This window comes from Elephantulus edwardii, unplaced genomic scaffold (genome assembly GCF_000299155.1).
Source record: "Elephantulus edwardii isolate Elephantulus edwardi_28Jun2011 unplaced genomic scaffold, EleEdw1.0 scaffold00179, whole genome shotgun sequence".
NCBI lineage: Eukaryota > Metazoa > Chordata > Mammalia > Macroscelidea > Macroscelididae > Elephantulus > Elephantulus edwardii.
Window position 1 is genome coordinate 3,618,090 of NW_006399929.1, and position 17,488 is coordinate 3,635,577.

Below are 17,488 nucleotides of genomic sequence, written 5' to 3' on the forward strand. Positions count from 1 at the left end.
CTTTTACAAAATAAATATCTGAGGAACAGTCTTGGGGATTTTCATTTTAACTCATTATTTAAAATTCCAAATTAATATTGCATAATTGTAACATCAAAATTTTAATGGTAAAAAAAAAAATTTAATGGTAATGATTTTCTATGTTACTTCATTCCTTATTGAAAAGTCACTGAAAGGAAGAATGAAAAAGTAAAATATTGTGAAAATTAATGAGCCACTTTTAATGCTGAAAATATATTCACTTGCAAGTAGGTACGTGGAGGTGAGAGGTGTCCTTGCCTTAATTATAGTTTTAGTTTCTATTTGAGAAACCTTGAAAGAAATAGCTTTTATTTAAAAAATTCCAAACTGCAAAATGAAATGTAAAGATACATATAAAAGTAAACTATCATAATTTTTCTTAGACGAAAGAAGATCTAGAATTCTACATTTCCTACAATATAAAGTAAATGGGGATCAAACTTTTAGTCTTTGGATCCAATTTCCATGGCTACTGTTATTGCTGCTCAGTTCTTCAATGACAAGGTTGTCACTGCTTTCTATAGATATGAAGATATGAAGTGTTACCATAAACAGTGAATAAATTGCTGCTTCCTGCATCTCTATTTTAATTGACTGATCCAAGAGTCTTGACAATTATAGCTTTCAGAAAACATTTTTGCAATTGTAAGATGATGTTTAAGTGAGCTTTGAATCACAGTTACCCTACATACAAAGAAAAAGAAAAACCCTGACTGATCTTGTGCCATCTTCGTAACTTCTGCTGTGTGTAAACCCACTACTGTAAAACTGGGTTAATTACTTTGTTGATGTCTTCCTTTCTTTTACTGACTTTACTTTTACAAGAAGGTGTCTTCCAGAGTTTAGCAGGTCTGAAGTATGTGAGATGAAATCTCAACATACTTGCTTCTAACAATCTTGTTGCAATTCCAAAACAGATTTGGGTTACTTTTGTTTTTTTCTTCTTTTGACAGTTGAATATGGTATATTCAATATTATTCAGCAACACTACAATTCAACACCATCAATTATTCTTCTATATTTTTATTTATTGTTTTCCTTTCACATGTATAAGAAACAATGAGGGATAGATACCTTGGCTTCTAGGAGGAACACTTTAGTCTTTAAAATGAATTCATTCTTTAGTACACTAATTGGAATGAGAATTGTCCAATGCAATTTTCTTTTAATTTCTTGACTGCTGTTTTCATGGATTGTAAATCCAAGCAAAAAGAAAATCATCGACAACTTCAATGGTTTCTTCATTTATCATGAGGTCATTTATTGATATGCTTGTGAGAATGTTCTTCTTTCTGTTAGTGTATTATTCATATTAAAGTATAATGACTTTGAGCTTCTTCAGTATGGACTGTGAGGCCTCTCCATTTTCAGAAGGTTATGTCATCTGTATACCATAGGTTCTTGATGAGTTTTCCTCCAATCTGGATGCCAGGATATTCTTTATATAATCCAGCTTCTCAGATTATTTGCTAGGCATAACTAATGACTAAAAGGATCAACCCTGATGCACATTTTCCTTATTTTAAAACATGTATCATCCCCATGTTCTGTCCAAACAACTGTTTCTTGTTATGCAACATTGTGTAAAGCTCACTTATTGCCATGGAATTGGAATCAACTCATAACAAACCTTCCATTGAATGTTTCTGGTTATAAGTCACATTGCCCATCTTTCTCTCACGGAGTTGCTGGTGAATTCTAACAAACAGAGAGGTGAACTCTTTGAATTAGTAGCACAACTTCATGTGAACTAGGACACCTTAGCTCTCTCTTTGTAAAATCAGGTAATATATACATATATACATTCTTAACTATAAATCTTATGAAGTCATTTATTATTTATCAATTTAATGGTATATATAAAAACTATTTCAGTTTTTATAACTTTAAAGGCAAATATGGTACTTAGAATGCTCAGTCCTCCTAGAGAAATATACATGTGGGCGTGTAAAATTCATGTAGTTCCTATGTTTCCATTGATAAAAGGATAAAGATACACAAAGTATAAATTAAGTATACTTCCTTATTTTTACTGGATTGTCCCTAAATCAATAGTGTTTTGAAAGTTTAAAAAGCATGTAACTAAGTGAAAAATGTCCTTACTACATGAGGCAATAATTAGATAATAGCTAACTTTGGTTTTGTTCATTATCCCAAACCACTGTAGATTCCTGGCTACCTCACTTGCAGAGCAGAATTGTGCCAAAGGGTTTTCCTAGGCTGTGACGTTGCAGACGTAGACAGCCATGCTTGTTTTCTCAGGCATTCCTAGGTGGGCTTGAACCATCAGCTTCCAGATAGTAATTGTGCAATTATCATTTTCATAATTCAGAGGATCCAATAATTAACAGCTGTTAAACCATAACTTGTAAAGTAGAAGGTATGTTTTGATATTAAGGAGAGAAAGTGTTAGTATTTAAACATGACATTTGGAAGTAAACTCTAAATCCAATATTATTTCTAAACTATTGAAGAATCAATTTTACCTGAGGTAATTCTAATGTACCAACTAATGAATGTCCCTTGAATCATTATAGAATAAAGAATTAAAGTAGGGAAGCCAATCTTTCAATTTATGTCCTTCTTCCATCTCACAAAATTATCGGTAGTCTCTGACTTATGATGGTTTCTGTTCAATGACTTTGCCATAGGTTTGTTCTCACTATGATTTTATTCTCTTTTATTATCAACATCTTTATAAATTCAATCTTTGGATATCAGCAAATTCTACTCTGTAACATATTATGTTGTTGTATGTGCTGTCAAGTCACCTGCAACTCACAGCGAGCCTAGTACAACAGCCCTAAACCCTGCTCTATCCTGTGCCAATCTCACTGTCTCTAACACAGTTACCCCTATTACTCTAGCCACTGATTCAATCCATTTCATAGAGGGTCCTCCTCTCCTGCACTGTTCCTCCATCTTCCTAAGCATGAGGTCTTTCTCCTTGCAACATGTCCACGGTATGTCAGATGAAGCTTTGGAATCCTTGCCTCCAAGGATCAGCCTGGTTTAATCATATCCAGGATGAACCTGTTCATTCTCTTAGCAAAGAACAGCAGCAGTATATTCAATACTTTTTCCCAACACCACAGTTCAAAGGCATCAATTCTCCTTCTATCATCCCTAGTAATTGTCCAGCTTTCTGATGCATAGCAAATGATTGTCTGTTTCAGGCACACCTTAGTCTCCAGACTGACATTGTTGCTCTTTAGTATTTTGGAGAAGTCCCTAACAGCTGACTTTCCCATCACAATACATCTTTTCATTTACTGGATGCTGGTGCCAAGAGTGTTGATTGTGGACCCAAGCAAAGTAAAGCTGTTAACAAGCTCGATCTCTTTATCATCTATCATAATGCTGCCAACGGACTGAGTAGTGAGAATCTTTGTTTTCTTGATATTGATAGTATGTAGTATATACTGTTAATCATAAAGCTAAAAAAATTAAAATCAAACTCATTGCTATCGAGACAGAACTGACTCAGAACTGACCCGCTATCAGGTTTTCAGGAGGTGTAAATCACACAGGAGGAGATTTCCTATCTTTTTCTGCAAAACTGCTAGTAGATTCAACTCCTAAGAGAAGTCATCTTTGGGTTTGCAGGGCAACTGCCTGTGGGTTATGCCACCAAAGCAGAGTGTCTTACTAAGATGTGCTAGAAACAAAGAAGAAAAAAAATTGCAAATGTATTGTAATTCCAATATATCATGAATTAGGGTCTACGTGTAGTATAAACCTAAGAAAGTCAGAACCTATTTAAGGCCAAAATCTGTCAGAAAAAGAACTCAAAATATTTCCATCAACAGAGAACCACAATAAAGTGCTAAGTATTAAGAATGCATTCTGCTAAAGGTACAAATCTGAGATAGGGAAAAACAAAGCAGTTCTGTTGAATGTTGTCTCTCGTAAATCTTATTGTAGTAAAAACATTCACGATCTTGATTCTCCTCAAAAAACCTATAATTTACTATAAAGGTACCTTAAAGTACTTTAAACATTCCTTCTTACTCCTTGAAATTGTAGAAGAGAGAACAGTTGCTTTGAGATCAGAAGACATATAGCATTGGGAAATTCAACTACTAGGGAGCTCTCCAAAATCCTTAAGAGCAATGAAAAAAAGTTAAAAAAATAATAATAATAAAAAGAAAGTGAACTAGAGGATGGGGAAGGAAAGAAGAAGGGGGGAATGTGCAACAATGAATGAATGAATGAAAGTCCAACTTTTTTGCAAATTTTCACTAAAATGATAATTAAGATTAAAAATTCTATTATTTAAAAAACAACAATTCCAAAACATTAAAGTGTGCCTGATTCAAGTCACAGTATTTCTATCACTTGCTATGTATCTGAGAGATGGACAATGACTAAGGATTACAAGAGAAGAATGGATAGATTTTTTGAGTTGTAGTGTTGAGGAAGAGTATTGAATATTCCACAGACTGCCAAAAGAACAAAGAGAGATGCCTCGTAGAAAGTGCCACCAGAGTGTTCCTTGGAGGCAGAGCTGGTGAAGCTTCATCACACGGGTTTGGACATGTTAATGGAAAGGCAAGTTTTTGAAAAGGGACATAATACTTGTAGAGCTGGCGGGTCAGTAAAGGAGATGAAAACCTTCAATGAGATGGATTGTCTGCAGCAAATGACTCAATGTGTTGAGGATGATGAGGATGGCATAAGACAGAGTTCATGTCTGTTGTTCATAGGATCACTATGAATCAAACTCAACTTGATGGTACTTAACAACAACAGAATACTATACGTGCCCTGATTAAAATGATAAGCCCATTGTCCCTGAACCGTCTGGCTCATGGAGACCCTCCACCAGTTTCTGAGATTATAAATCTTTAAAAGAGGAGATGCATATCTTTCTCCCAGGAGTAGTTAGTGGATTTGAGTTGCCAGGCTTTCAATTAGAAGCCTAGTATCAAGGTTCCTTGCTTAAAAAGATACTACGGATGACTATGGACGTTTTTCATATCCAAGTATTGTATTTTATCTCTAAAAAATCTCTCTTTTTCTCTCTCTCCCATCCACATCCACATGTCTCTTTCTGACAATGAAGTGGCATTCAAGGACCTGAAGATATTGTCATTACAGGACATTATCAATTGGAAATGTTCCATTTTCTCACAAATTACAAAGTGTTTTTTTTTAAATTACATTGATCATTCATTTATTTTTTTTTTCATAATTTCTGCTTTTCCTAGCAGCTCTGCTCCTGTGGCATTTTCTTCATAGCTTCTTCCTGGAAAAGCCCACTCATTCCTAATGTATGCTACTGCTTCTCAAATACAGATGTGACTCTCTAATTCACTCACTTGCTGTCAAGTTGACTCACAGCACATCCACCAGGATTTAAAACACTGTAAATAGCAAAGGAAGATGTTAGCCATCTTTATCCCTTGGAGCAGCTGGTGTGTTCAATATCCTCTTTTAGGTTCAATAATTTTCACATTTTGTTAGATCACCTTTCTTGGGAATGGAAACAAATATGGAACTCTTCCAATCAGTTAGCTAGACAGCTATTTTCCAAATTTCCTGGCACTGAATGCTAAGTACATCCCAGGCCGCAACTCTTTGTTGAAACATATCGATTGTTATCCTATCAACTGCTAGGGCCTTATTTTTTTTTTCTAATGCCTTTAGGTCTGCTTGAACTTCTTTCATTACCATTGCTTCTTGATCATATGCTTCTTCCTAAAATGGTTCTGTTTCAGCCAATTATTTTTGGTACAGAGACTCTGGATGTTCTTTTGCTGTTTCCTGGATCATTCAAGATTTTGCCCATAGCAACTTTCATTATAGAGACTTGAGTCTTGAATTTATTTTACAGTCCATTAAGCTTAAGTAATGCAGAGTGAGTTCTTGTCTTTTTATGTTTTACTCCAGCTCTTTGCACATTTTATTATAATATTTTGACTTACCTTCTTGAGCAGCTCTTTGAAATCTTATTTCTGCTCATCTCTTTTATTCTGTTGGCTTCTTGCCATCTAGTGGAATTCTCAGAGTCACATTCAATTTGGCCTTTTCTGTCTCCTCTGTCTTTAGAATGGCTTTCTTCATGGATGATGTCCTAAATGTTATCCTATAACTCACATGGTCTTCAATCATACGTATTTGATGCCTTAAAACTATTGTTGAGATGATTTTTAAAGTCAGGTGGGATAGAGTCAAGGTTGTGTTTTGGCTCTTGTAAATATCCCATAGACTGTCAAGAGAATAAACAAGTATGTTTTGAAGAAAGTGTAACCAGGGAGCTTCTTAGAGCAGAGAATGGTGAAGCTTTCTCAATATTCTTTGGCCATTTTTTAGGAGGGGCCCGTCTTTGGAAAACGGCACCATGTTTGGAAAGTTGAAGGGTCAGCAAAAGATAGGAAGAACCTCAAGGAAGTGGATGGACACATTGATGATAACAATGGGCTCAAATATATCAAAGATGGTGAAGACGGCACAGAATAGGGCAAGGTTCAGATTTGTTGTTCATAGAATCACTGAGTCGTACCAATCACAGTAACTTTTGGGTGGCAGAGAAATTCTATACCCACTAAGCCATTGGAGCTTGCTGATTATCTAATTACTGTTGTTGATTGCCATTGAGTTGAGTGTTACTCACAGCAACTCTATGAACCAAAGACCTGAAACCTTCTATACCTATTGTTGTTTCTCCGGGTTCACAGAATTTCCAGAGGCAGGCGGTTGAGGAAGTGGATGCCACTCCTGCTTCCAAACTTGTCTTAAACTAAGAGCTCCACCAAACACTGTCCGCCATGGATAGCCGTTAAGGCATTTGACCCCAATAGCACAAGGTTCAACTTCACAGCAAACCCATATTACACAGTACAGAAAATTGACAGAAAAGTGCTGCATAACTTGGAAGAATAGTACTCCAAAAAAAGTATTCGGTACAATCCCTCAGTCATAATCAACCCCAAATCAAGCTGTCCCTCAAGCAACTCTTATAATCTAATATATCTGACTCAGTTTGCCACATTCTAAGTGACTTCTGCATACCATTTTAAAAGCATAGGAGTATAACATGCTCTGGAAGGGATGTAAGCATAATACATGCCATTGATTTGAAACTCTGTTATTTGTGTATGTACAGGTGTATGCGTGTGATTAAAAGTAAAAAAATGTTCAAATATAATCTTACATCAAAAAATCCTGTTGTTGTTGTTGTTATGTACCGTCGAGTCGTTTCCGACTCATAGAGACCCTATGCACAACAGCCCTAAACCCTGCTCTATCCTGCGCCAACCGCACTGCCTCTGACACACCCATCCCGATTACCCCAGTCACCGAATCAATCCGTCTCATAGAGGGTCTTCCCCTCCTGCGCTGTCCCTCCACCCTCCCAAGCATGATGTCCCTCTCCAAGGACCCGTCCCTCCTGGCAACATGTCCAAAGTATGTCTGATGAAGCCCCAGAATCCTTCCTACATACAAAAAAACTCATATAATCTGCTTAAAACTGTTATTAACTGTTCAGTCAGATTTCATTAAGTCCCCTGGTCACTCCTCAGCGCTTTCAACATGATTACTGTAATCATAGTCTTTGCATCGAAAATATGTTCACATGTCTCCTGATGAAAAATCTACATCAGCCACTAATAATGAAAGACTAATATAAATGAACAACAACAACAAAATAATATCAATGGATATTATTTTTTTCCAAAATTTTAAATATGTATTTACATTGAAGAAGCAAAACAATTTTAAACAGGCTATGTTAAGCCTGTTAAACATAAAATAATTCTTCTCAGAAAACTTTTATATTTTCAAAGATGAGTTTACATTAGCAACTATACCATACAATTAGAATCAATAATATTCTGTTTCACATATAATTTTCTACATAGATATACAATAAATGATACATGTTCAACAAAAGCAAGATGTCTAATAATTGGGAAATGTAATATAGATAGCTTGAATGTTGAAAAAAATAGAAATTTTGAAAAATGAAATGGAACACACAAACATCCACATACTAGGCATTAGTGAGATGAGACAGATTACCTATGGACACTTTGAATAAAATAATCACATGGTATATTATGCTGGGAATGAAAAAGAGAAGAAGAAAGGTGTTGCATTTGTATTAAAAAAGTCAATTTCAAGTTCTACCTTGCAATACAACGTTGTGAGTGATCGGATATTATTCATTTGCCTATAAGGAACACCCATTAATATGCCTATTTTCATTTACTTCTACAGCCAAAGGGGAAGAAACTGAAAAATTCATCAAATCTTGCAGTCTGAAATTGACCAAACATGCAATTAAGATGCATTAATGATAATTAGGATAAGTAGTCACAAGAATGCCAAAGTTGGTAACAGAGACAAAGGAATAGTAGATGGAAAGTATGGGCTTGTGATAGAAAACACACTGGAAATAGGATAATTGAAATTTGTATTTTCAATGATTGCAAAACCCTTTTTTAAAAAAAAGTACCATTGTTAAAAGACACAAATGATGACTTTATACATGGACCTCACCTGATGGCCGAATAGGAATCAGATTAACTATGTCTGTGAGAGTAATCATTGGAGAAGATCAGTACTGGTAGTCAAAACTAGGCCAGAAGCAGACTGTGGGCCAGACCATCAATTATTCTTGTGCAAATGCAAATTGAGGAGAAAGTAAATAAAAATAGGTCCACAAGAATCAAAATATTATCTTGCATCTATTCCATCTGAATTTCAAGATCATCTTAAGAATGGATTTGAAGCATTTAATGCCAGTGATGAAAGACAAGACAATAGATTGTATAAAGGATATCATCCATGAAGAAAGCAAAAAGTCATCACAATGACAGAGAAAGAAAAAACTGAAATAGATGTCAGGAGAGACTAAAATTTTCACTAGCTATTGAGAAGCCAAAACAAAGGGAAAACATGCAGAAGTGAAAGAGCTGAATAGAAGTTTTCAAAGGGCAGCTCGAGAAGACAAAGTAAGGTATTATAAAGGACTATGCAGAGAGCTGGAATTGGAGAATAAAAAGGGAAGAATGCGCTCTACATTTCTCAAGGAAAGAGAACGAGAGGCAAATTTAAACCTCAAATCGCACTATTGAAAGCTGTTATGGGCTATATATTAAATGACCCAGAAAGCATCAAAAGATGGAGGAGAATATACAGTGGTACCGAAAAGAACAGATTGACACAGAAAAATTTCAGGAAGTACCAGATGAGCAGGAGCCAGTGGTAATGAAGAAGGAAGTAGAAGCTGCATTGAATGTATTGGCAAAAACAAACAAACAAACAAACAAAAAACACCAACAAACAAGGCCCTAGGAATCAATGGGTTGACAACTGACTTGCTTCAATTAACAGATGCTGCCCTGGATGTGCTCACCAGTCAATGCCAGGAAATTTGGAGAACAGATCTCTAGCCAACAGATTAGAAGAAGTTCATATTTGTTTCCATTCCCAAGAAAGGTGAGCCAACAGAATATGGAAACTATCAAATAGTATCATTAATATCATCTGCAAGCAAAATACTGCTGAAGATCATTAAAAAACAGCTAGAACAATATATAGAAAGGGAACTGCAAACAGTGCAAGCAGGGTTTAGAAGAGGCTATGACACCAGGGATATAACTATTGATGTCAGACAAATTCTGGCTGAAAATAAAGGAAACCAGAAGAATGTCAATTTACACTTCATTGACTATGTAAAGGCATTTGACGGTGTGGATCATAACAAGTTATGGCTAACACTGAGAAGAAGTGGCATACCAGAGCACTTAATTGTCCTCATGTGAAACCTATACCTAGACCAGGAAGCTGTTGTGTGAACAGAGCAAAGGAACACTGTTGTTGTTGTTGTTGATAAGTGCCATTGAGTCTGTTGGCGACTCATAGCGACCCTATGAATGAGAGTCCTGGACACCTGTATAACTTTCATCCTTTCTCCAGGTTCATAGAGTTTCCAGAGACAAGCTATTATGGAAGCGGATACAACTCCTCCTTCCAAGCTAGTTTTAATCGGGGAGCTCCACCAAACACTGTCCATCACAGGTAACCAGTCTCGCATTTGACTCATCAGTGTCACGGTTTTCGGCTTCACAGCAACTACTGAGTTACCTTTGTACAGCAAGTGGACATACCAGGGTTACATGACCTACAAGAATGTTTCACCTAAAACAATTAACAGCCCCAGGGCCCTAAGGATTTTAAGCTAGCACCTGGAGCAGGCTCCACAGGCTCCACCCCATCCTTATTTATCCTTACTCTAAGGGTCAGTGCCATCCACCCACCTTTGAAGGGCAAAACAAACATTAACGCACAATGAAAAAGAAACTTCTGTCTGGCCCAGAAACTTAACTTCCTGACTGCCACCAAACATGAGCTGCCATGGAGACGCCAGCCCCAGCCATCCCACCAGATTAGGAGACAAGGGTAGATTTGAACCACCACAGAGGTCTCACCTTTGGGTTAGTAGGGCAACTCCCTATGGAAGATCCCACCAGAGATCCCTCTAACTCTGCGAGACATCAACCGATATTGTCTAAGGCCACTGTGAAAGCAACCAGATAGGAGAATGTGAACTGACTCTTCTGTAATCAGGAGATATTACACTTAGAGTGTATTTTATTTTTTTAAAAAAGTGGTGGTGTTTCATTCCATGTCCTAATTCAACATTTAAAAGGATATGCAAAACTAGATAAAGACAGATCAAAGTGCTCATAAACTGAAAAGAGAAGGAGCAGAATATGAGTAAATCTTTAATAGTGCAAAGTAATCTGAGGCCTCTTTGTGACATAATTCTAGAAAGTAAACCAATCAAGGAGACAATAATCTGTCTAGCAAGGGCACACATCTGGCACCCAATAAACATACATGCATATGAATGAATAATATGGTAAGGAAGATTTTACATAAGTCTAGAAAATGTACTAATCTTTTACAGACAATAACAATTACATATTGATCTAACGTAATTTCCTATAAAATGCATAGGGTTCAACTTTATTATTTTAGTTCTTAATAGGGTTTCAAAAATCTAGGGAGCTCTGGTGGCCTAGTGGGTAAAGAGTTGTGCTGCCAATCTAAAGGCAGATGGTTAGAATCCACCAGTGGCTGTTTGGGAGGAAAACAGGCAATCTCTTCTTTTGCAATTTTTTATTGTGTGCTGTGGAGTTAGAACTGACCCATAGCTGACCCTCCAGTGGGTTTTCAGAAACAGTAAATAAGATGGGAGGAGACTGTTCATCTTTGTCCTACTGAGCAGCTGACAACTTCTCTGAACCTTTGTGTTGATAGTGCAATTCCTTACCATTAGTCACCAGAGCTCCCTGTTTTGTGATTTAAAGCCTTCTAAAAACTTACCAGAGGATCAGTTATGAGTTGATTTGGATTCTAAGGTAAGTAAAACAGCAATAGACTTCTATTAGAGGTCAATAAACTATGGCCAATTCAATCCTGCTATCTTATTTAGTAAATAACATTTTAGGGACCTAGCTAAATACATTAATTTACTAGTTATCTGCAGTTAAATTCTTACTACAATAACAAAGTTGAATTGCAACAGAGACTTGAACAAATTACTTTCTGAACATTTATAAATAAATTTTTCTGACCCTTGGCAATTATTAATTCCAAGATCATTAATTGAATCTCAAATTTTTGGAGTCAAAGAAGAAAACAAATATTCATGCGCCTTATAACTTAAGAGCTAATCACGAAATCTTTGTCTGCAGTGGGTTGCCCCGATAAAGGCACTTCCAGGTCTAATGTCTGCTTTTCACATATAACAAATATACCATTCATTACCACAATTCTTTAGACCTTCAGTTTTAATCAGAATTAACCCATATATTTTTGTTGTTTCCTTAACTGAAAAAGTGCAAACAGGAAAACAAAATTACATGGATTTGGATAGTTTTTCATTTGTCCTCAAGTTCCTTAACTATATGTATTATCATTTACCACAACTCTGAGTGATCAAAATATTTGTTCCACGAGCACAGATACTGATGCAGACACTTATGTTACCATAATCACAGTAAATAGATAGCTGTAAAATTAAAATTGTGACTCTCAGAAAAACAAAGCAATCCTGTCAAGTTCTAGCTCTTACAGAAAACCAATCCTACCAAGTTTTAGCTCTTACAGATTTCACTGTAGTAAAAAATATTGATATAACTGGTGCATCTCAAAAAAAGTAATTTACTGTCAAGGCACTTTATATTGCAAACTCCAGTTTAATAATCTAAATGTCGTTCCATTTTTTTCTCCTCTTCTACCCTAAAGATAAAAGAGAGGGACTTAGTAGCCTCTCTCCTTTCTCTTTCCCTCTCTTTTCTATACACACATTTTGATAAGGTTCCTTCAAAATATGAATTTGCTCATTAGATGTCTCAACACAGAAGTCATATATTTCAGTTATGCACTGTTTATATTTTTAATCCATGAGGCATATGCCTATGAGTTTTTAATAAATCTTTAAGTTTGTCAAGTCATGCAAAAGAATACAGGTAAGCCAACATGCAAGCAATGATGTCATCATAGAGCAATACTGAAAGAAAACGGAATATATTTTTAGTATGTCATTTGAAAGTTAAAAATCTAGTATAAAATTACATGTAAATACATAATTGATCCCTAAGTGACAATATTTAAAGGTTTAAAATTGTAACTATTACCATTTTCAGAATATGATGTAATTTCTTTTTTACTTTTTAAGATTATATTGTAATGATTAATATTTAAGTATAAATATGCCTCCAATTGAGTATTTATAGTTTTTTGGGGGTGGATTCTCATGTTATCTGCAGCTCTGGTGGCTCAGCGGTAAGGAACTCTGTGGCCAATCTGTGCCAACTAGAAGGCACATGATTAAAATCCCCCAGACTCCCTCTGAAAACCCACTGGAGGGTTAGCTATGGGTGGGTTCCAACTTGACAGTACTTAACAAAAACAATGCACACTAAATACAGCTTCAGTAGGAAAAAATACAAGATTGAAATAAATCATTATGATGTGGTCATATTAATACTAATATCAGCATTCCTGGTCCATAGAAAGTTGTGTTGCTATCCCAAAAGTTGCATCTTTCTGGCAGTTCAAATAAAAGAGACAAGGTCCTCCTCTGTGATTCATAGTCTCTGAAAACTCAACTAGATTGTCATTTATGGGCTGGTTCCAACAGGTGACAATAAGTTGGAGGATTTTTGAGTTTGATTATCAATCCGATAGTAAGCAAAATTTTACTAGGTTCTGCCGAGCCGATTACGGCTTAGAACAATACTATGAACAGCATATCTGAACACTGTCATATCCTGTGTCATCATCACAGTCACTGTCATTCTCAAGCACATTGTTGTAGTTTCTGTGTAAATTCATCTCTTATAGTCTTCCTCTTGCACTGACCCTCCACTTTTCCAAGCATGATGAGCAATCACATTAATATCCTGAGATTTTCGGTACATTGATTTTTGCTAAATGTGCCCTTCTACTTATTATGATTATTATGATTATATTTTTTTCAGACTTTAACTCAAAAAACTTATTTTTCTGAAACTCCTCTACCCACACTGACCAGTCTTCTTCAAGATCCCTACAGAAGTTCTCTCCTTCTTATGTTTACGTTTAAAAGCAGGTGACCTATGCTCCCATCAACAATTCCTTTTAGCTAGAGAAACTAATTCTTTGGCTCTGGCTATTGTATCACTGGTTCTGAAAAGAAACAAGCAAACAAAACAAGACAAGCTATGATACAAAAGAAAATAACACTTACAATGTGTAGACCAATTTTGGAAAGTTTCTTCAGCTGGTAAGCACAAAACACACAAGATCTAATACAATTTTATTCTTATAGGTACTGTGGTATGTAGAGATGCCCCAAGCACAATGCCACTTAACAAACTGATGAAAACAAACAATGACTATTTGTCTACAGAATGAATACATAAAATGTCAATAATATAACTAGTGAATATCTAGGGATAATACCAGCTTTTCACAAAAACTCCTAAAATAAATCCACTTGCCAGTGCTAACATCAATATTCAAGTATCAATAAAATTAGGAATGTTATTATGCACCATCGAGTCAGAATTGACTAATAGCTGACCCTCCAGTGGTTTTTCAGGAGTAGTTAATCACATGGGAGGAGACTGCCCACCCTTCTCCCTCGGAGCAGCCTTGGGAAGCAGTTCAGCTTCTTACTGCTAGGTCACAAAAGCATTTTTTCTCTGTTGAATATAGGACATCTATTCAAACACAAGTTGTTTTCATTACCTTTTATTTCTTTTACATTAACTGTATTTTTATATCAGTGGAATATGTTCATAATAGAATCTCAGGAATAATATATACCAGTTTATGGCTTATTCTTTAACTCACTGCCATTGAGATGGATTTGATTCATAGCTGAACCTCCAGTGGGTAGTCAGAGGCTGTAAATCCTCCAGTGGGTAGTCAGAGGCTGTAAATCCTCTGGGGGGTGGGGGAGCATTTCTCATCTTTCCCCTACAAGGAGGTAGTGGATTTGAACCACCAGAGTGGTGCTGCCTTTCAGTTAGTAGTGCAGGTCCCTCCTGACTAGGCCACCAGAGCTCCTCCCAAATGCAAGCAGAATTGTGAAAAGTATGCCCATGGGATCAGACTGCAGTATGAGTTTATAGTTTGTAGGAATAAAATCAACACAGTGTGCAGTGAAATTCGAGTAAGGCAGGTCAATCACAGGTAAATTTCCTGATGTATAAGAGACAAAAAATGCTGCTTGATTATAAAAAAAATTCTCTATATTTTGACACATAATATTCATCTAGCATAATATAAATGCAAAATTAAAATTTAATCTGGGAACAGGCTGGCCAAACAAACTGCTACACTAAATGTTCCAGAGGCATCCGCACTGTAGTCAATACAATCTCAGAGCTTCAGCATATGCCAAGATTAATGAAGTACATCCTCCCAAACCAAACCTTAGCAACGGCCCTCATCTACAAGGGTCCATTTAATTAAGAGTAATTGATAACATTTTCACGTTTAATCTTAAATAAAAAATTTCCACTCATATTTTTGTGTGTGTCTAAAAATTCTCACTGTGAAAAGATTTTACCATAATGCTCTCCATAATGCTGACCATAAAGTCACATCTGACTACAACAACACATTTATCACTGCTTTTTACTAGCGGAAAGTACATTATATAACATTTCTTATATTTGAATACTTTTAAATTACCTCTTCTACCCCATCCCAATTCCACCTCTGGCTAGTTTTTGTTTGCTTAAAATGTCTGATTTCTGAAGTTTCCTTAACTCTTCAGGAATACATCGTTTAATGCTATAAAAATATTATTTTAGGTTCTACAGAGGATTTCTAATTTATGAACAAGTGCTTTTTAACCAAGAATCCTATATTTACCTTTACCAGTAGTTTTAATCTTATTTGCACAATATCTATGAAACCTGATTTTAATACAGAATAAAATAAAAATATCTTACAAAGTGATATTTACTGGACATTTAGAATTATAGGATTTTGCTTTTAGAAAATTGTTTTTAAGATAAAAAATTTCTTAGTTTGAGTACAGATTATTTTGTCTGCTAAATTTAGATAAATGACTCTAAATATGATCATCTTTTGCATCATATATAGGCTTCTTACCTGTACTGCTGGATATATTAACATCAATACTGATATCAGATATTCCTCCTCCCTTCAGAGACGCTACACATGTGTATGTCCCAAAATCCGTGAATTTTAAATCAATGATGTCCAAGTTTGTCGTTCCTGGAGAGACATCAGGGTCCGTCTGTGTAATAACCATCCGCTCAGAACTTCTTAATGGACGACCATTTTTAAACCAACTAAAGGTTAATTCCTCAGAAGGTACAGCTTCTACTTGGCAAGATATTTTCACCTCACGCCCAATCTGGATGTTGTCATCTTTGTGATAAGGATCTGGTGTGATCCAAAATCGTCCTTTTTTTAATGCTACAACATAAAAATTCCATAAGTAGTTAGTGTTACTTTCATAATGTTAGGGATTCATTCACTTTAGGCAATCATCTCTGGGCTGAAACAAAATTTTAAAAAGAAATACAGAGTACATCTATTTCTTGACTATTTCCAAGCAGTAAGCACATCAATAAACTTCTTTTATCTAATCTAAAAGTAATGAAAATATCTAATTTCCTTCAAAACTCTATAAACACTAACTTTCAGAAAGTAATATTTTCTCATGGTAGAAAAATTAATGTTGCAAATCTATATATAATTACATTTAAAAGTTTTTGCCAGTGAATTTTGAACAAATGATGTCACCTATTTTAATTAAGTCATAGAATATTAGCTTTGAAAGCTTAGCTAATACTCAATTGTTAACTATCTTATCTGGCATTCCAAATTTATGACAGTAGTAAAAATATACTATGCAACTATTTTGCATATTAGCCATGAACAGTTGACAAAAACAAATATTGAGATTTGAGGCCAGAGTAACACTGGTAGCTTAGCTATGATTCTCAATGGTTTGCTTTTATGCACTGATGTAATAGAACATCTATTTGTAGAAAGATGTAATTCAGTGGATATGTAATGATTCAGTCCTCTTCCATTTAGTGATCTGATGTGGTCATCCTCAATATTTATATAAGGCTGATATTCCCATAACAATCTTGTCTTTGGAACCTAATTGTGTTGGTAAAAAAGAATGGGTATAATACTGTGATCATTAAACCCAATGCTTTACATATTTAACCTCTTGTTGTTGTGTACTGGTTTAGTTGGTAACAACCCACAGATGACCCTCCAGCAGGTTTTAGAAGCAGCTAAGTACAAGGGAGGAGGCTGCCCATTTTCTCCTACACAGCAGTTGGTAGATTCCAACCTTACGCCTTTGGAATTCCAGTGCAGCTTCTTACCACTAGGCCACTAGAGCTCTCTAATCTTTTAGGTATGTCATTATTTTCTGTACAACTCAAATGTTACCCAAATGCCACATCTAAGACATTCCCCGCTCCCTCCCCCCCAAGATTACATCCATATGCTGTTCAAAACTTGTTTGGTAAGAACTGAGTCTGTTCCTATTTATGAAACATTTTCATATATTGAAATACCTCAAGTAGAAAAAATTAAGTCACAACATTGCTATGAACTTCTCTACTGTATTATACACAAACGTTTCTAGTAAAAATTAGTACTGACACTCTCATGAAGATAGACAAAATATTTTTTGCCATGTATACTATAAAATGCACCATTATTTTTATCTTAACAGAAGGACTATCTGATTTTAAGGTAGTTGCTGTTCCCACCTCCTGGGTCAGCATTGATGGAAATCGGAATATTGCTTGGGAACATGTATGAACTTGCTAATGGTTTGGCTCTGAACTCTACATGGGTCAATGGGCTTAGTGTGGGAGACTTTCCTTTTTATGACTGAGATTTCCTTTCACATGTTCTTTTATTTTCCAACATCTTCCACCAGTTCTCCCCTTAA

At 35.6% G+C, this 17,488-nt stretch overlaps 1 protein-coding gene across 1 annotated transcript in view; it reads right to left on the minus strand.

The window, feature by feature from the left end:
- The window catches only part of MDGA2 (MAM domain containing glycosylphosphatidylinositol anchor 2), a gene marked incomplete at its 5' end in the record, with an annotated part of 686,261 nt that overhangs the window by 274,891 nt on the left and 393,882 nt on the right, over positions 1–17,488 (minus strand). The window contains one exon of the mRNA XM_006896016.1: positions 15,652–15,981. Within this exon, the coding sequence (XP_006896078.1) occupies positions 15,652–15,981 (330 nt within the window). The remainder of the gene's footprint in view (positions 1–15,651; positions 15,982–17,488) is intronic.